At 35.7% G+C, this 20,729-nt stretch overlaps 1 protein-coding gene across 7 annotated transcripts in view; it reads left to right on the forward strand.

Annotated features, from left to right (window-relative positions):
* Nucleotides 1–14,105, forward strand: part of LOC143222077 (uncharacterized) — a 52,501-nt gene extending 38,396 nt beyond the window's left edge. For 4 of the 7 annotated variants that reach the window (XR_013011996.1, XR_013011995.1, XM_076447960.1 and 1 more), the window contains one exon: nt 13,058–14,105. Coding sequence is in view for 4 of the 7 variants with exons in the window: in XM_076447960.1 (XP_076304075.1) it covers nt 13,058–13,105 (48 nt within the window). In the remaining 3 variants the exon portion in view is untranslated. Of the gene's footprint in view, nt 1–2,424; nt 8,567–13,057 lie in introns of all 7 variants that reach the window. The other 3 variants (XR_013011994.1, XM_076447961.1, XM_076447962.1) reach the window with 2 other exon arrangements.
* The last annotated feature ends 6,624 nt before the right edge of the window (nt 14,106–20,729 follow it).

Below are 20,729 nucleotides of genomic sequence, written 5' to 3' on the forward strand. Positions count from 1 at the left end.
GGTAGCCGTCCCTCTAGTCTCTCAGTGCTAAATTAGGAACGACTAGCGAAAATAGCCCTCGAATAGCTTTACGCGAATTTCAAAACAAACTAAATATGCCCTTTTCTTCTGACTGTTACTCTTGTTATTTTTTATCACTACACAGTGTCAGCATTATCCACATACTGTGGTAACACTTCCCTTGTCAAGTCGTGTTTCAGTATGATAGGTTGTCGCCATCTATCAGAACTGACTTCCTGTTTTGTCTTTGCCTCTCGCAGTAGTTTTCTTCATCGTGAGAGCTTCCTGTAAAAAGGAAATTTCTTTTGAACAGTTGTTGTAATCTGTTTGCAATGTTTATCTCAACGGAAGTTTCATGTATAAACACGCACAACACTCTACTCTCACTAACAAAACCATTATCTGAATTTAACCAGTACACATAAAGCACTCAACAGTTCTATTGATACAGTACTTAATGTTTTAAGTTTACTAAATGAAAAGGGTTGATTAAAAAGTTGCATCAGACGAACTCCGTAATTGAGGAGAATTCTACAAATGAATAATTTAAGTGTGGAAGAGAAAATATGGTTATTATTTTAAAATAATATTTTATTTTCTTACTTACATCGCATCACACTTCTACCTTTGAATACTGAATAATTGTTTTACGTGACAATAGCAAATTATATTCATAATTTGGTAACTGTACGTTTTGGTTTTCCAATATTATTTATCCTGTCATTTTCAGTCTTTAATTTATCATACAAACAAAAAACAGACAGCGGTGATTGTCATGTTCCATAGTAATTACAATCGGTTTATCAATATCCGGGTACTCTTTAATGATGTGTTTCTAGGTGCTAAAATTAAGAGGTATGAATTGCTACAAATTAAGATGTGTGGATTTTTCAGGTTTCGCGAGATTTGAATTTTGGATTTAATTAATAACTAACGCATAAAAACTAGCTAAAAATCAGACATATAATAGCTGTAGGTATAAAAACCATAATAATCATGAGGGTTTATATTATTCATTTGTACATGATTTGTAGTAATTCTGAATACAGAGTTCACATGATGTTTTTTTCTCACGCCATTCCGCAGGTTTTCTTTCGGTCGGATTTCAGGTAACATCAGTACCTAATCTCTTTATCTTACTTAGAGCTGTTTTTCACAAACTATTCATATCTAAAACTATCAAACATGATGCATCATCATGAAATTTGTACATTCAGAAGCACAGAATTAATAACTTTTTCGCATGTTAACGTATTGCAGTTTAGTTATTATTGTTAACACTAGATGGCAATGCAGTTTATGTTTTCTTGATTCGTAATGTCTATAGTACATACGCTGTATTTAAATCTCCCATTGGCACAGCGGCATGTTCGTGGACTTTCAACGCCAGCAACTGGGTTTCGATTGTGTAGTTTTGTGCTTAACTTCAAACAACAACCATATTTAAAAATAATTTTGAGTGTACTGTATTTCTTCTAGTCATCAAGACATGATGAAAATTAATTAAACGATGCGCAATAAAGGTATTTAAGATATCTAAAAGTCAATCACATTTATATGTGTTGACATTGAAACAAGTGTTACTGGAAAACAAGCTATTATCAGATATTTTAGCTTGCTTTGACACTGTCGCCCCCCAGTGGCACATCAACATGTCTACAGACTTATTTTGCTGGAACCTAGGTTTCAATATCTGGGGTGGGCAGAACATAAATAGCTGATTGTGTAGCTTTGCGCTTAACTTCAACTAAACAAACAAACCTGACGCTGTCGAAATCGTGAAAGACACAGCTCATGAGAGTACGGCATAGCCAGGTGGTTAGGGCGCTTGGCTTTTAATCTGAGGATCGAGGGGTCGAATCCCCACCACACCCAACGTGATTTCCCTATCAGTCTCTGACAGTCAATCTCATTATTCATTAGTAAAAGAGTAGCGCCAGAATTGGCAGTAGGTGATGATGACTAGCTGCCTTCCCTCTAGGTTTACAAACCACCCTCTTCATAAACTCAGGTTTGGTGTGTGTATACATATGACATTTAGGTTCTTTATTTATCTGACTAAGATTAAAGCAAAACTTCTCAACATTTATGAGAGTTTATAATTTGTAAATATCAAGTTCTTTTTCCACTACTGAGAGTGAACTACTCGTGTTCTTAGTGTAAGACTGTCACTTCGTAAAAATATCGACAGCGGTGCTACGATGTGAAAAGCTTTTATTGATGAGAAATCCATTATTAAAATATTATATCTTAACGCATTCAAAATTACATTGCAATCAAATATCTTTCGGGTTTAAATGTTCAACATTTATTGGCAAGTCATTGATTTTTGTTTTATGTTGTAATCTTATGCTCTGGTTTAACATCTAACACTCTTGTACTTACTATGTCTCACCGTAAACTTATTTTGTTTACTGACTCTAGGGCCATGCATCTCCAGGTGGTTATGGAGCTCAACTCGTAGTCTGAGGGTCGCAGGTTTGAATCCCCGTCGTACCAAACATGCTCGCCCTTTCAGCCGTTGGGATGTTGCAATGTGACGATCAATCCAACTATTCGTTGGCGAAAGAGTAGCCCAAGAGTTGGCGGTGGGTAGTGATAACTAGCTGCCTTCCTTCCCTTTAGTCTTACACTGCTAAATTAGGGGCGGCTAGTGCAGATACAACTCGTGTAGCTTTGCGCGAAATTCAAATACAAACAAATATACTGACTCAATAAATTATACTAATATCACCATTGCAATAAAACTGATATTTTCATTGTTTTAATCAGCGTTACTCACACGGGAGTATCTAACGTCGTAGACGACAAATGCATATATACTTTTCTGTCAAACCTTCTACTGTTATGTTAAACCTACCCGATTAGTCGGAAGGAAAATCAGTGCACCTGAGAATACCACAGTAGGTATGAAGGAGAGAATGTTTGTGCCTTGACCACAAGTTTTTAAAAAGTTTTATATTTTTTCTCTTGACGAGAATTTCCTCCGTGGTTTTCAAGCTTCTCGCTTTATTGTGTTTAATACTTCATTTTTTTAAAAAAGAAACGACAATTTGACGATTGTCAAATGAGTTACAGAAAAGAAAAAAAAAGAAGAAAAGTTAGTTGCTGTGAATGGGCGGCTTTTTTAGCAGTTATTAGGTCATGGAAATCTCTCCTCGATGTCCGACTGTTATCGATGTTGTGAAGGGTATATATCAGGTAACCCCATATGTAATGTCCGAAGATTTAATATAGAAATTGCATCATCATTTCTGTCTTTGTAGAAGGCTTTAATGACTAAAATATGTTATATGACATGTATAAAATGTTCAGACAGATAAAAGAAACTAACCCAACTCCACTTTTTCAGATCATTAATCAAATAAACCCTTATGAAGATAGATGTGTCTGAGGAGTACATTAGACATATAATGCTTTATGAGTTTAAACAAGGCAATAGTGCAGCAGAAATTACATGAAACATTCAAGGTGTGTGGAGTTTCTCAATGAATGAAAATGTCGAAGGTAGTTTCAGAAGTTCAAGTCAGGCAATTACAGCTTAAGTGATGTATCACGTTCAGGTCATCCTGTTGAGTTTAATGATGACTTGCTGCTGGCTGCACTTGATGAAGATTGTTCTGTAACAATTGAAGAACTAACACAGAAACTTAATTCACCCCATTCAACAGTTCACCGTCATCTGCAACAGCTTGGAAAGATGTCAAAACTTGGAAAGTGTGTCCCTCATCCGTTGACAGAAGCCAACCTTAGAGCAAGAGTGGGTATTTGCATTTCTCTGCACTGTCGTGAACGTAACTCACTTCTTTTGGACAGGTTAATGACTGGAGACAAAAAACAAATATATTATAAAAATGTTAAGTGCCGCAAACAATGGCCCAGTGCAGGTGAACTGGCTAAAGCACGGCTCAAAGTGGACCTCCACCCTAAGAAAGTCTTGTTAAGCATTTGGTGGGATATTGTTGGTGTGATCCATTCAATGTAACGATTGCATCATACTTCTATTGTCAACAGTTAGAGCGCTTGAATGTTACACTGAAAGGACAGAGGCCTTCATTTATCAGTCGTAAAGGTGTTGTGTCACACCAGGATAATGCACAACCCCATACAGCAGGGATCACATCTACAAAGATTGAAGAGCCAAACTGAGAAAAACTTCCACATTCTCCTTATTCTCCAGACATTGCTCCATGTGATTATCATCTGTTCCGAAGTTTGCAGAACTGTCTTGATGGAAAAGAGCTTGGAACAGAAGAAGATGTCAAAACTACTCTCTCTACAATCTTTTCCTCCAAACCCAAGAATTTTATAGAAGTGGCATTCAGAAGCTTGTGAATCATTGGCAGGAAGTAATTAATAATAATGGAGCATACATTATTGATTAAATAACATTAAAAACGTTTGAAATCATTTCTTTTTCTGAACCTGAAATCGAACATTACTTAAGGGATGACCTGATATATATGTGTGTGTGTGTGTACTTTGTTGTTGTTTTTCAGTTAATAGCAGTACCAGAATCCTGCACACTCGTAAAGTGTTACCAACTTGAATGTGCAGGAAGCATGGATAGGCTGACAATTTGAGCTAAGCTAAATAAATTTCTTCCCCGAAAATTTGAAGGCGTGGCTAAAGAGGACCTGGACTGTGCTTGCAATGGCTTGTCTTAGTAGGAACAAGTGGTGTAACACTTGATCTTAAGTTGCAATGGTCTCCCAAACGCTTCAACGAGGAGCGATCCCGGGACTCGAATATTTTCGTTATTTTGAAGTTGTAATGAAGTGGAGAACCAGTCTTTTCTCTGGACTTAATTAAAAGTTCAAGAAAGCGGTCTTACAAACGCTTGGCCCCCAAACACAGTCAGACTGTTACAGTTACTTGCAAAGGCATATCGTACAATTACTTCAGCAGATTACAAGAATATCCTTATACATAACTCACCCAATAAAGTTTTGAGGCGTCATAGATATGGAAGGCATATTCTTTCACCCTGACTGATGCAGGTTCTGTGGTATTGAGGTATAAAGTCGTAACTTTGAGTAAAGTAAGAATAATCCGAAAACAGCAGCAAGTTGAACAAAAAACGCGGCCTTGCTAACTAACGAGTGAATATTTGCTGTAAAACTATTATCAGTGCTACAAGTGTATCTAACAGTTTTGTCACCAATGTTGATTTCATTCTTAAGTCACGTGCTCAATCCATTTTTTTCACCGTTCCTTTTTTTTCATACACAAAGTGTTTTTGATTAAATATTATAACGTTTTGTCAATACACACCAACAAATCACAGCAAGCAACAAATTGAAACTCGATAATAAACAACACCAGCTTTAGACTTACAATTTCATTATTTGGAACAGACCTATACTTACAAAACCAACCAGATTCTTTAAAACGATATGGTGGCAATTTTTCCTCTCGAAAACAGTCATTTTAATCCAAATGACAAAAGCTAAAAGTGATCCATTTTTAATGCGAGCTGAAAGTGGTAAAGAATTTAAGACTGATAGCTCACGTGACTATTTTCTTGGGGGTACACAAAAATTTAGATCAAAATTAAGCTGTTTTTTTAGAATAGCTTCGCACACATTGCTTATATCGCGACCAAATTTGGCATGTGATTGTAGATTATAAAAATTTATCAATGTCCCAGCTGTAAGAAAAATAAATTTTTTATCAAATAAAATATAGGTGTGAAGAATAAAAAAAAGGAATAAACTCGATCAAAATTGGAGATTTTATATCTCGTGTGTTTCTTAATAGATTGCTTTGAATTTGTTATGCGAAGTAAAATTCTGCTAATGCACTTCTCTTTAAAATACGGGATAGTTTGAATTACCACAGCCCAAACTACAGAAAGTGGAAAATTGCTGACTATCACTCCTGTTAATAACACACAGTTTGTCGTGCTGGTTGCTTTGGCCGCACGACTTATAGAACTGTTTCGTAATTTGTTGTTTATCTGTGCCAATGGAAGCAATTACGAAGCCGTGGAAATGACACAAAACATCCATAAATAGTGAAAACATTGAATAGAAGAAATACAACTTTAGCTAATATCCTAGGCTCCCCGTAATACTAAAATGCTCGCCTTTTCAGCCGTGGGTGCATTATAATGTGCGGTCAATCCTACTATTCGTTGGTAAAAGAGTAGCCTAAGACTTGGCGATGGGTGGTGATGACTAGCTGTCTTCCCTATGGTCTTACACCGCTACATTAGGGACGGCTAGCGCAGATAGCACTCGTGTAGCTTTGCGCGAAATTCAAATATTGTTTGATGTTACAGGCCTTCTCGAGTGCCACACCCACTAACTAACATCCTTTCAAATAAGAATGTTCATATAGTTTTAAAACTTACATAAGATAATACTAAACTATTATCACGAACGTAAATATTGTATACATAAACTACGAAAAATCCTACATTCGTGACTTGATATATTAAGTTTTAAAATTTTTTAACAAAATTATTTTTTCTCCAGTATGAGAACTGCTTGCCACTTTTTTCTGAAACTGTATATTAATACTTATCCTAGTTTGTTTACTTTACAGTGACCTAGGTTACAATAATCGTTTCTATCCAATCATTTTTAGTCATTAGTTCTATCTTGTTTTGAGGCGATGATTTTTTGGTTACTGTCTGATATACTGTTAACGCAGATTACATGAAATACTTCAGAAAAGGTCTTTCAGGAGAAAGAAAAGATATGAAAAACGAAAACTTGGATAAATATATTCAGACTATTTTAAATATATTACAGAGTTTGTGCAAATGTGAAGCTTCACTTTAGTATAAATGGAAAAATTCGAAAAACCTTTAACTGCATTATTTACAGGTGAAACCTTTTGGAGCCATGTAGAGATAAAAATTGAAGGATTTTTACAATGTTTTATTTGGGAATTGTTCTAAATAACTTTTACAGGGTTATGAAGTTTCAATTCTTCGATGTAATTGAGTGAAAATTGTTGTGATAGAATTAGAATTCCTATTTTTACTTAAATTGTGACTTTTGATAAGCAAGCGTGCCTTTGATGTCCTTAACATCGTCACATCAAATATGCTCGCCCTTTCAGCCGTGGGGGCATTATAAAGTGACGGTCAATCCCACTATTCGCTGGTAAAAAAAGTAGCCCAAGAGTTGATAGTTGGTGGTGGTGACTAGCTGCCTTCTCTCTAGTCTTACACTGCTAAGTTAGGGACGGCTAGCGCAGATAGCCCTCGTGTGGCTTTGCAAGAAATTGAAAACAAACCAAACCAAACCTTAACACTGAGGGCTGCACTGCAGTTCTATAAACCAAATAGTCTGTTGTTTATTTTCTCCTTTAGAACGTTTATTCTTGCTGCATGTATATAAAATATAACTTATTCTAATTTGTTATATAGGAACGTCGTTTGGTATCGTATTTGGGGAGTGTAGAAGACAGCTTGTTCCAAAATGTTTGGTGGTCAACCTAGATTTTCCATGTCTAGATGGTCTTTGATATGGGGCATGAGATAAGAGTTCTTGGTTGATACAGAGACTGTCAGGACACTGATGGTTCTTGTTGTCCACGACTTAATTCTGTCACTGTTGTCCTAAGGATAAACATGCTAAAGAAATTGTCAGTCTGTTTTTTACCTGTGTAATAAGTGAACTGGAAATGTTAGCTAGTGCCAATCAAATTGAGCTCAAGAACAGTAGAACACACATCACCTCTGGTAGAACGAATGCATGAAGTGCACTGTTTTTGTTCAGAAAGCAGACACCTTTAATTATGTTCTTTATTTTAATTGTTTTGTCTTGAAAAATGTATGAGTTATTTAACCCTACGGTCCCTGTTGATGAGCGAAGCGTCATTTTTAAATGACCTGGATTAAGTTATTTGACGTTAAATTGTTAAAGTCTTTATTTTCCTTGGAGTAAAAAATAAATTAACACGAGAAGTAGGTCAACAAGGTATGCTCAACACCAGCTAAATATCTCTCCTTGCAACAACAACAAAATGAAGAAGAAAATTCTAACGCAGAAAGTACAGAGGTGGTTCAGATAACGTGAAAAACACGGGGATACAAAATTTATATAATATAAGCCAATAGCATATGACAATGTCTTCCAGTGGGAGAATGTTAAGCCTTTGGATTTACAACGCTAAAATCAAGGGTTCGATTTCCCTCGGTGGACACGGCTCGATGTGGCTTTGCTATAAGAAAACACACAGTGTGTGAAACGCTAGTTTGTTTGTTGTGGCCTATCTGTGCTCTGTCCACTGAAAGTATCGAAACTCAATTTTTGGCACCATAAAGCCTCATATTTACTGCTGAGTCACTGGGAAGCAAGACAAAAACTGGGATGCAGAAAAGATAGTTAAGACGCAGGTAACATGACAAACACGAGGTTGCAATAGCATAACCTTCTGCACAAAGCTGGTTTGAGATACAAAAGAGTAAATCAGTGATCGAGAAAAAAACAAAGAGGGTGGGGAACTCAACCAAATCAGCGGCGCCCCTTTCTCATGAAGGCATTACTTCTAGAGTCATTGTGAGTCAACTGCACGTTGTGGCTTTGCTATAAGAAAACTAACAAACAATGTAAAAGAAAAAGTAGAATACATATAAATGTGTACAATATTCTGTGCTAATGCATTTGTACTCGTTGGAAAAGTTGTTTTTAATTGTATAATCTTTGCACTATAGTGGTTGGAATGTTTATGAGATAAATCGATATTTATTAATATTTGTAGTTTAAAGTACGTCTGATCTAATAATGTGTAGATATATGTATCTTCCAACTACACTTTAAAATGCGTAAGTAGAATTATTGTCAGCTTCTTATTATACGTTTTAATCACGTGGTTTATTATCAGTAATGATAATGTTTTGTTAAACGTAAAATTTTGAAAGTACATTAAATATAATTCAAATAAACATCTTAAAATTCTAAGCCATTACTTTCATCGCTTTAAAGATTTCAAAAGGAAGTTTAGCCTTGGGATATAATGGAAGTGGCGCATCTATTGGAATATGATGGAAATTGTAATTTACTTTGCTAGTGTTAATGTAATAAATTCCAAGTGTTAGTAACTGAGTCAGTAAAAGTTCTCTTCGTATGACTATTGCAGGTACTAATATATTTAAGCATTATGTAACTATGGTTACTGATCGGTTTAAATTTGATTGTTGAATCATTTATTTTAGCTCGCTCTCTACATTAATAAATCTTAAACTTCAACTGCACTTAGTATTTTAATGTCAAAGTCGATTCAGTTACTGTCATATCGAGCATTTTCCCAAACTCCAAATATACCAGATGACATTTGATGTACAGATATGTCTGCCAACACAGAAACAATAAAGATAAATCAGTTTTCAGACATTGATTTGTAACATGTTAAAACAAGCAAAAAACAAGTCTATATTACGAATGTTGAAATGTTTGTTTGTTTTGACGAATTTTACACGAAATTACTCGAAGGTTGTCTGTGCTAGCTGTTTTTAATTTTGATGTGATTGGCTAGATAAAAGACAGGTAGCGAACTCTTGGGTTACTCTTTTTGTTCCACGAAACAGTGTGATTGTAAAACTTTTACGGCTGAAAGGGCGAGCATTTTTTGTGTAGGAATTCGAGCCCGTGACCCGCAGATTGCTATCAAGCGCAAAAAAAAGAAAAAAAAAAGAGGTTTGTTTTAAATTTCGCACAAAGCTACACGAGGGATATCTGCACTAACCGTACCTAATTTCGCAGTTTAAGATTAGAGGGAAGATAGCTAGTCATCACAACCCACCTCCAACTCTTGGGCTACTCTTTTACCAACGAATAGTGGGGTTGACAGTCATATTATAGCTCATCTAGGGCTGAAAGTGTAAGCATGTTTGGTGTGATGAGGATTCGAACTCGTGATACTCAGATCACGAGTCGAGTGCCTTAACCACCCGGCCATGCCAGGCCCAAAAGGAAAGGAGGGTGGAACTAACATATAAATAAAGTAAATAGCAAACATGTCTTGTTTTTGTCTTTAATTAGAAGCACTTAAAATTAACTATTATTAATGACTTCATGTAATTAATTTAATATTTGTTAGTCGTCCTGTCCATTTTTGTTTTATAATCCACCTTTCGTTTTTTAGTTTTCCATCAGAACAAATCATTCACGCCCCTGACTGACGTGACATCTAATGCCAATATGTATGTATGTGTGTGCATATATATTATACTTTATTCAGCGCATAGATACTTGAAAGTGACATTTCACTGATTATAAGGTGTGATCTTATTCTTGAAAGTGACATTTATCCTAATACTTGCGTAAAATTATCATTTCGGCTTAAGATTATATATAGTGCACATAAACTACTAAATTGTAACGTTATAGGGAATATTTTCTTAGGCACATTATGATTCGTTTCAGTGGAGGGTGAAGTACTGAAGAGATTTATTGGTTTGTTTTCTTTTCACCATAATGGTTGGAATATTATGCAAATTACTAACTTCTGAGAAAATAAAATATTGCTTTATTGGATAAAATACTCCAACCACAGATATTTTAGCAACACTTATTTGAATTTATTAGGAATCGATTTAAATTTTATTTCTACTCCAGTTAAAGGCTAGTTAAACCTATGGATTATGCAAATAGATCGTCGTTTTGCAAACGGATGATAAGATAGATTAGCCTTTTACCGAGTCGTCATTTTCATTGGGGCATACGAATATGTTCGTCAGGTGTCACAGAATTATGGGCCTTGGGTTTCCTCAGCATGTGATCAAAATAATTATTTCTTCAGCTTTTGAAACGCCACCAGATGGGTGTGAGAACTACGATAGCACCAAGAGTTACCATGACAACTACGTAATGCGTAAGACGGATAGAAGACTTGTACAACCGCCTCTCCCAAACTTTGCATGACAACTCTAACAAGTCATTAAAGCTAAACAGAAATTTAATTAATTGCTTAGTTATCAAGCACAGAGCTACGCGGTGGCTCATTTGTGCCGTGCTCACTGCAGAGATAGAACCTTAAATGTTAGCATCATAAGCTCTCAATGTTGTTGGGCAGTCACTGATGGGCTAGAGATTAAACAAATAAAATTATTTTCGTTATGCATGGCCCGGTATGGCCAGGTGGTAAAGGCACTCGACTCGTAATTCAAGGGTCGCGGGTTCGAATCCCTGTCACATCAAATATGCTCACCCTTTCAGCCATGGGTGCGTTATAATGTAACGGTCAATCTTACTATTCGTTGGTAAACGTTCGCTCCACAACATTCAAAAAAACAAACAAATATAGCAGGGGACAGAAAATTTATGAACAAGATAAACATTGTTTATCATGTGTGGTATTTAGGTTTACCAATATTTGGTTTGTTTTTAATTTCACGCAAAGCTACACGAGGACTATCTGCGCTAGCCGTCCCTAATTTAGCAGCGTAAGACTAGAGGGAAGGCAGCTAGTAATTGCCACTCACGGCCAACTTTTGGGCTACTCTTTTACCAATGAATAATGGGATTAATCGTCACATTATAACGCCCCCACGGCTGAAAGGGCGAGCATGTTCGGTGTGACGGGAGTTTGAACCCACGACCCTTGGACTACGAGTCGAGTGCCTTAACCACTTGACCATGCCGCGCCCGACAGATAAGCTGAAGTATCTGCAAAATACAGATTCCATAAATATTAGTCTTACACTAGCACAGACAGCACTCGTCTAGCTTTGCGCGAAGTTTAAAAAAAACAAACTAAAAATAAATTAAACATAAGATGACATAAAAGTATCAACTTATTTTCCATTGTAACCCGACGATTTGTTGTTTATTTTTGTTTTGTTTTTTGGTATCGAAAACCGTACTGAATGTCTGAGTATGTAAATCATAGACATCACACAAATAAAATAAAATGGGGAGCTCGCTAATCGCGTGACTAATCCATTTCTGTCCGAGTGGAAAGAGTTAGGCATCGCGTGTGGTCAGTGAACAGAAAACATGTTGCTGTCTTTATCTGTTGCGTAATTGTCAAGGTTAGGATGATGCAAGTTGCGTTTGTACTCAGTTTCGAAACAAAATAAAAGTAGCTGTAAATAGAAATGCAATCCTCGGCCTGTAACTCAAAACAGTGGTGTTTTCGTACTGCGGTGCCGTTTGAAGTTAATTGAGTAATATATATGTTGCTTTGTTATATCCGCTTGATTACAGCGAAGCAGTAGTGTATTTTGATGTTGGCATTTGTCCATGTGCTAAACATTTTAAACATGCTAATATTTGTATTTATATAAATAAAACTTCATAAATTAGTAACGTTCATGATGTATTTCAATGTAAGTCACGTACTTACGTTGTTTAATGAACAACAAAACAATTTTTAATATTTCAGAGTTTCATGTAAAGCTAACACATAGCCTTCATCAGTTAAGAGCTGGCAGACTTTATAAAGGACAGATAGTCGAAAAGACAACCACTGACAGTCCCTGGGTTACTCTTTTTCTGCCCGATTATTTGTAAAGGAAGATCACTCTTGTAGAGCACCGATGTCCCCATGTTGCGAAGAGCTTTATTTTTTTTTCTGTGTGGTAATGGGGCGCGAACCACGAATTCTCGGATTCATCATTTGAGCACGTTAATACTGGATCGCATCCAGTCAATTTTTAAAAATAATAACAGTTTTAAACGCAATGTTCATAAAAAGTTTACTGGTCATTACAAGTCAGAGTTAATGATATTCCCGAGTGTTGCCCATTTAACCCTAGTCTCAGCTCGACAGTCATTAAATGAATGTTACTGTTTAACAGATAAAAACTTTTTATAATCCTATACATTATCGAGAATTTTTACTGTTTGGAACAATGTTCAGATCCTGTGTAAGTCAGATCAAGTTTTAAACTAACTAGCTGAATGGTTACACTGGGCAACAACAATAGAAAACTAATTTACTATTAGAAAAAAATGCAACTCTTTCTGAGTAATTTGACGATTCTGATTATAAACATCATGCTGAAAATTGCTGTTTATCTCTAGTTTTCGAGTGACGATATATTTATTTAAGATATTCTTATATATTGTGCAAATAGTTTTTCATTTGTTTGTTTTAGAATTTCGCGCAAAGCTACACGAAAGCTATCTACACTAGCTGTCCCTGATTTAGCAGTTAAAGACTAGAGGAAATGCCGCTAGTTATCATCACCCACCGCCAACGCTTGGGCTGTGTTGAAGTGCCACAGGACTAGAATCATTAGACGAAAAGGATGAATATGATTCATTGTCTCAACTCTTCTGTTTCCTAATTCACTGATGGATGTGGCACTGGAAGACCATCTTCAGGGGTTGCTGGTTTCATTGATGATACAATATTTGGATATTCAATGTATTGTTTAATTTGCCTGAATGCCCAGAAACATTAGTCATGCAAAAATAACAGTCAGTTACATGATCCTTGTGCTCACACCACATCATGGGAACTGCAAATGGCGTATTTACTCTTTAATTATTAAGCCAGTTTGTTAAGCCAGATATGTAAACTGTCCAACCCACTTCTGAAGCACAATGTTATTGTTTGTCATCAGTTTTACGCCCCAAATACTGAGTAAGCTACTTTACTTCGAGTGTGATGATTTCCTTCTTGAAACTGTAAGATATTTTCCACAAAAATAGCCGAAACTGTTTGTATGAGTTTTGCACTTTTGGACTCTTACTTGAAATGGAGGCAGTCTAAAGAATAAAAAAAAACTTATGTATGCAGAACTGGAGTTTAAAAGATTTTCAAAAACAAATTTTGGAAGAATTTAATTATATTGCGTATATGATGCGAGGAAGAAGATCGGATTTTGTTTTGACTGTGCTCGGGGCGAGGCGAAGTGACCAACTGAGTGAGTGTGAGGCGTTTGACTCTACCCTTTTTATTCTCAATCGATGGTCTTCTCAAATGTTTTAGCAAACTGAGCAAGTGAGGATTTCGTAATTCTCAGGTGGGGTAGTTAAGCGTGAGAATGAAGCAAAGGTGGTGTAATTCGCTACAGTTATATTGAGAACAAACAACATATATTTGAAATTTTGCACTAAATCAATACAGTGTTTGAAGTTATAAAAATGTACGTCTTTTAACTATTAAACTGTCCAAATAAACTTAATTTCACAGCGTAAGTATTTTTTACAGAATTGATTACATTGTATTTTACATAGTGCTGGTCAAATATAGAAACATTATACAATAATTGAAAATACAGAGGCGATAGACAAATAATGATTTCATTTATGAAATCAGTAACATCAAATTACCCTAAATCATTTGAGTTTTGTCCAGTAGTTAATTTTTTAATTATCCAATATTATGATCTAAAGTATTCTACCTTGCAGTGGCACACCGGTATGTCTTACAACGCTAGAAACCGGATTTCGGTACCCGTGATGGGTACAGATATTCCATTATGTAGCTTTGAGCTTAACTACAAGCATACAGACTAAGGTATCCAAACAAAGTAAGCTGGGTTCGTGTTTATATTAGACTGTAAACTTCATATTTGTGTCTTCATTGTTTAATAGTCAAGGAATTAATTAACGTAACTTAGTAGCTGAAAAAGTGTTGAAAGTGCCATCAACTTGTGGTCTAAAAAACATAAAGTTTTTTTATTCAAGTGGTTATTTTTTTCGCGTTACCTCAAGAACAGATTTGTCATAGGTTTCGATTTGGTTTGGTCGGCCTTAATTTTTAACCAATAGACTAGAAGGAAAGCAGATTATAACCAACAACGTCTGCCGCCATCTCTTATGCTAACCTAATTCTATAGTGAAATCTGACTGTCACTGTTATGATGCATCCACAGACCCAAAGTACATATCGTGAATTTCTTTTATTGCGGATCCCCACTAACATAGCGGTATGTCTGCGGACTCACACCACTAAAAACTGGATTTCGATACCCATGGTGGGCATAGCCCAGATAGCCCTTTGTGTAGCTGTGTGCTTAATTTCAAATAACCAATCAAACTTTTATTGCAGTTACGGGACAAGAACCGTGGAATCCATAGTTAGGCACGCTAATCGCTAGACCAAGCCCAACCTGATTATAAATAATGTTATTAAATAACAACTTCAACAAAAATGTTTTTAAATAACCCGTTCACTATTTCTGAAAATGACAAACCAAGCTAGTAAATCAATGGTTTCTTCTAATGAGAAACCAAAAAATGCCTTTAATGGTACATTTGTTATTTACGTATTATTGTAAAAATATTTAAAAATAAATAAACAGCTTGTGATTATGAGTATCAATATATGGCAAACTTCACATTATTTTGCCATGAAAGCTAACTGTAAATTTAAGCAAATATATGCCCTTACTGCAAAGTATATTGGGGCATACTCCTATTCATATGTTCGTCCCGACCTTGTGGACAAGACACCTCAAGATTAGCTGGATGGATTTTGACCAAACATGTACGTCCAGCAAGCAATATACATACACTGTTTTAGACTTGGTTAACTTTTGAAGGTAATGGGTCAAAGTCAGAGTGGGGACAGTAGTGTTTCATAAACATATTTGCTTTGTTAGCATGGTTAACCATACATGAGACGTTTGTATATGTGTGTGTTTTCTTACAGCAAAGCCACTATGGGTTATGTGATAAGTCCACCAAGGGGAATCGAACCCGAGAGGATTGTAAAGAAAAAAAGTTAAAATAGCCAGAGATCGAACAATTACACGAGAACCAAAGTTACAAGTGTATCTATTGGTTACTGGAAGGCAAATTTACACACACAAGTTTGCATTTAGAAACACCAGACTAGTGGGTTTTCATGCTGAAATAATGTATGGTTTACCTAAAATTCATAAGTCGGATATTTCATTAAGACGAATAATTTTAAACGTTGTTGCATATAATTACATATTTTTACTTCATTAATCTACGAGGATAATTAATAATGAACTTATTGTGAAACAAAATATTTGATCTTTCTGGATTTTCACAGAATCTAGGAGTTTATGGTTTCTTTACATTAATATCCTTTTTAATTAATATCCAATTTTTGTCTGTGCGTGTGTTAGTGAACTTAACTGTTTGTTGAATTTCACGCCGTACCTAATTTTGAAATGTTGGACTGAATGGTTTGGCTCCTATTGAATTTCACACAAAACTACACGAGGGCTATCTGTGCTAGCCGTCCCTAATTTAGCAGTGTAAAACTAGACGGAATGCAGATAGTCATTATCACCCACTTCCAACTCCTAGGATACTCTTTTTATCAACGAATAGTAATATTGACCGATACACACTATGTTTCTACGGCTGAAAGGACGAGTGTTTTCGGGGACGGAATCCGAAGTCGCAATTCTCAGATTACTAGTGAAGTGCCGTAACCACAAGGCTGTGGAAACCCGTGGAAGTTAATTCCACTGAATAGAGCTTTACATGCTAAGACAGTATTACATCTGACCTTTAGACTAATACGAAGTGATATGTCTGTAACGTATAGTCTTGGCTGCTTACAGAATGGATGTTTGGTCTAATACATTTTATTTTATTATGTACACAACAGAAACTAGGAGAAAGAACGAGTCCTAGAATTAACTGAACATGTTCAGACAAGTAATGTGAATGAACGTAAACTAAGAGATGAATATAATATGTGCGCTAGCAGACACTTGTATTATTATACAATTAGTTATCAAACCAATATAGTAGTCGGATGAACCTTTAATTTCGACGAATAGGTGGCAGCACTAGTAAGGTACATCGTAGAATCCTTTTGAAAAGAAAGAGCATACAGATTAAAATGACGAAATAAAAGCATCTAAATCTCGAACGAGAAAGCAAACAAGAAAATAAACCGATACACTTCTCTGTGGTTTCAGTTGCTAGCATAAACTGTGACGAAAATAAAAATAAAACTTTACTGTTGTTTTTTACTTCATGTAGACGTGTGTGTAAAATCACACAACACTGAAACCATGGTGCAGTTTGTGTGGTTAAGTGGTTCAAGGTTAACTTATTTCTTCCTCCCCCCTTTCATACTTACTGTCTGAAGATTACGCCACGATGTCTATGAGTCGTTACTTTACGTGACAATAATTGAAAGCACGTTAGATAAACAGGAATAAAAGATACTTTTATGGATGCAATTACACGTAAAAGTAAACAACCTCGTTTATTAGATGATTCAGGTTATTAGGGTAAACATAAAACATACAATCACTTAACAAGTTAGCAAGTATGCTGTTCTAACTATTTAACGTGACATTACGTTTCTGTGTAAAGTATGGGGTAACTTTATTATCTTTTTTTTTGTTAATGTATACGTATCAGATTGGCCCAGCGTTTTACCTATGGAGGACAGGGCCGATTAAACGGGAATTTGAAGCGCCATAATGTTCACTTGCGTAACTTACTGAAACGGACTTGCGAATAAACGTTTTTAAATTAAAGCACTAATTTGAGCATGCGTGACGTCAGGTGTTTTCTGATATATATATATAACTTGTTATTTTAACTCAAAAACAAGCTGAAATAAAAACAAATTAAACAAAAAACGCTGCATGAACTGAAAAGATATCAGGGTACAAGCTACAATGTGGAATTATAAAATGTATCCTAGGTTTCGGAGGTAACTGCGTAGTAGACCCACGTAGCGGTGGAGATACACCGCTTATCAGTCTTAACTTCCATTCGCCTGTCTCACATAAGAAATAAAGAATAGCAATAGATATAGAATATGAAATAGAAATATGTAGTATTATAGTTTTTATATTCGTAAAGGAAATAAATCACATTTCACTGTAGTTTATTTAAATTCTATTTAAAATATGTTCACATAGTATGTAAACCTTTAATTCATATAATAGCTACTGTTGGTTTGGTGAATTTGCGTCACACTTAATTAAATATTTTTAAATAAAGCCACTCCTCCTGGTTTAACAGAAAGTTTGAGGGCTTATGATAACAACAAAGAAAATCTATTTTTCATACTCACGGAGAGACTTTACCCTTTACAACAGCAACAGGTAGTTTTAATGAAATGAATCCTCTAATTGTGACGATATCGTTAGAATTCTAACACATCTTCTATTATATATTATACTCGGTTTTTCTTTCTAACCTATGGAATTTTCAAGCGTAAAACCTCTGTAATGATAAGTGATCAAGTTTCTTGTTTACATTTGTTGAGCTCTCGTGAACACATCTGCCGTATAAATTACTAAAACTCGTTATATTAGTTTTGAAAGACAATATTGATGCTTTAGAAAGAAGTAGCAATTACATATATCATTGCTGGGAACATTCTAGCCTTCCTCAAATATAAGACAGCGACCCAAAGTAATAGGACTCTAGAATGTGTGTTTGTTTTTTGTTTGAAAGACAATACTGATGTTCTAAAAAAGTAGCTATTAAGTATATCGTTGCCAGGAGCATTCTGTTTAGCCTTCCTTAAATATAAGAGGACGGCCCCAAAGTAAAATGAGTCTAGAATGTTATTTTTTTAAGCACAAAGCTACACAATGAGCTATCTGTGCTCTGACCACCACGGGTGTCAAAACCCGGTTTCTAGTGTTGTAAGTAAGCTTTAAAACGTATATGGAAGAAATGTTTTACTGAAAACAAACTCCGTCCTTCTGATATCACGAAAATTGCGACTTAAAATAATCAGTTTCATTTCATGCACTAAACATAAATCATTTTCTTCCTTCTAGTTCTTTTAAACGAACTACACCTACCGGTGCTATTGAGAATACCTCAGAACTTTGCGTTGCTAATGTTTATAAGCCTCTACTATGAATGTAGATCCAAAGATTCATGGTTCGCGAACCGTTACCACAAATCTGGATTGCACATTTTAGGGCAACAATGACAGTCAAGTCCCACTATTCGATCAGGAATTAGTAGCCCAAAAGTTGGCGGTGAGTGTTGTTGACAATTTGCCTTCCTTCTAATGTTTGATCTCGATATTATGTAAGAGTAGTCTTTGTATTTAAACGAATACCACTGTTAAAGGTCAAACCTTGACGGTAGTCCTATATCTTATAATCCTATCTACATAACGAGCTTTAAAAAATCTGACTGAGAATGGAACAGGTTTTTCTCATCGTGGGTTCTGTTGGCGCCACCATTCCTCTACTGATTAAATAAGGAAAACACAAACACAAATTATATTGGTAATGCATGAGAGTTCCACTTTTTTGAGGCTATACTTTACACCAAAGTTAAGTGGCAAGATCAAGACACACTACAGTGTGTCATGCGGCCAAAACAACCTGCAAAACACACTGTGTGTTCTTGACGGGCATATTCGGAGATTGCGAGTTGAAAGCCTTAGCCGCCAGGCTGGCCAAATAATTAAGATAAGGAATAGTGATATGGAATGATTGTTTGTTTTGAATTTCGCGCAAAACTGTACGAGGGCTATCTGCGCTAGCCGTCCCTAGTTTAGTAGTGTAAGACTAGAGAGAAGGCAGCTAGTCATCACCACCCACCGTCAACTCTTAGGCTACTCTTTTACCGTCACATTAAAACTCCCCCACAGCTGAAAGGGAGAGCATGTTTGGTGCGACGGGGATTCGAATCCGCGACCCTTGGATTACGAGTCGAGTGCTTTAACCACCTGGCCATGCCAGACCTATATCATATTAACATAAATATTAAAGTAGGTTTCAGTCAGTAATAATTATATTTCAACAGGAGTAATAGTTGATCGATTTTCCACCTTCTGTAGCATGGACTGTAGTAAACCAAACTATCACATAGTTTTACTGGATCTCTCTACTGGACCCTTACTTTACATACCAAGTTTCAAGGCAATCTATTAAGAAATACATGAGGTATGAAAAATTCAATTTTGTTTAAATTTCTTCCTTTTTTTTCGCACTGAAAGTACAGAAACTTTGATATAAAAACATACTTAACTTTCATGGATTTTTACAACCTATAATTAGGTATCATATGTGGTCTAAATAGAAGTTACACATGCTGCCTATATGGCAAAATTAGGGAGGGCTAAAGCAGATAACCCTCGTGTGGCTTTGTGCGAAATTTAAAATAAACCCAAACCACTGCTGCCATATTAAGTTATTGAACAAACTACCCAGTTTGGACCAAAATTTTTTGTGCACGCCTACTCAAAATGTTACGTGAGCTATCGATCTAAAAGCTTTATTACAGCTTCACCTCAGAGTAAAAGTGTATTGCATTTAGTTTTTTTTGTTTTGTTTTTGTCATTTGCTTTGAAGATGTCTTATTTAAGGCAGAAAATTATAGGGTGAAAGCATGTACGGATGCGTAAGCATAAGTTTGGCCAAACAAATTAGATTAGCAGTTTCTAGCTCAAATTTTCAAAAGATTCATACAGGTGGACGGTTATGAACAAAATGAAGTTTATTTCATGTAACGATAACAAATTATTTTTCCCATTGATGTTGACTAAAGCCCATGGACGTCCGCAGAATATAATAGATAATATGGGGGAAAGGAGGGGGGGTATATGTCCTACACTTTACAGATGCACATGCTACAGACTACTTTCAAGGCCTAAGTTCACAGAGAACTATTTCAATTTCAGTATAATTTCTTTGGTAACCGACTGATTACCTTAATAAACTACAAACACTTTAATCATTCAGTGGTTTATCTGAATTATAATTCATTACTTAACTAAATATTTTTTGGACTCTAAATAAGTAAGTTGAATTTACAAGCTATTTACTCGTATTTATAACGATATACCTATGTTTAGATATCAGTCGAAGTTACTAGCTACTCGACGTCATCATGAACTTT

This window comes from Tachypleus tridentatus, chromosome 8, assembly GCF_004210375.1.
Source record: "Tachypleus tridentatus isolate NWPU-2018 chromosome 8, ASM421037v1, whole genome shotgun sequence".
Classification (NCBI taxonomy): domain Eukaryota; kingdom Metazoa; phylum Arthropoda; class Merostomata; order Xiphosura; family Limulidae; genus Tachypleus; species Tachypleus tridentatus.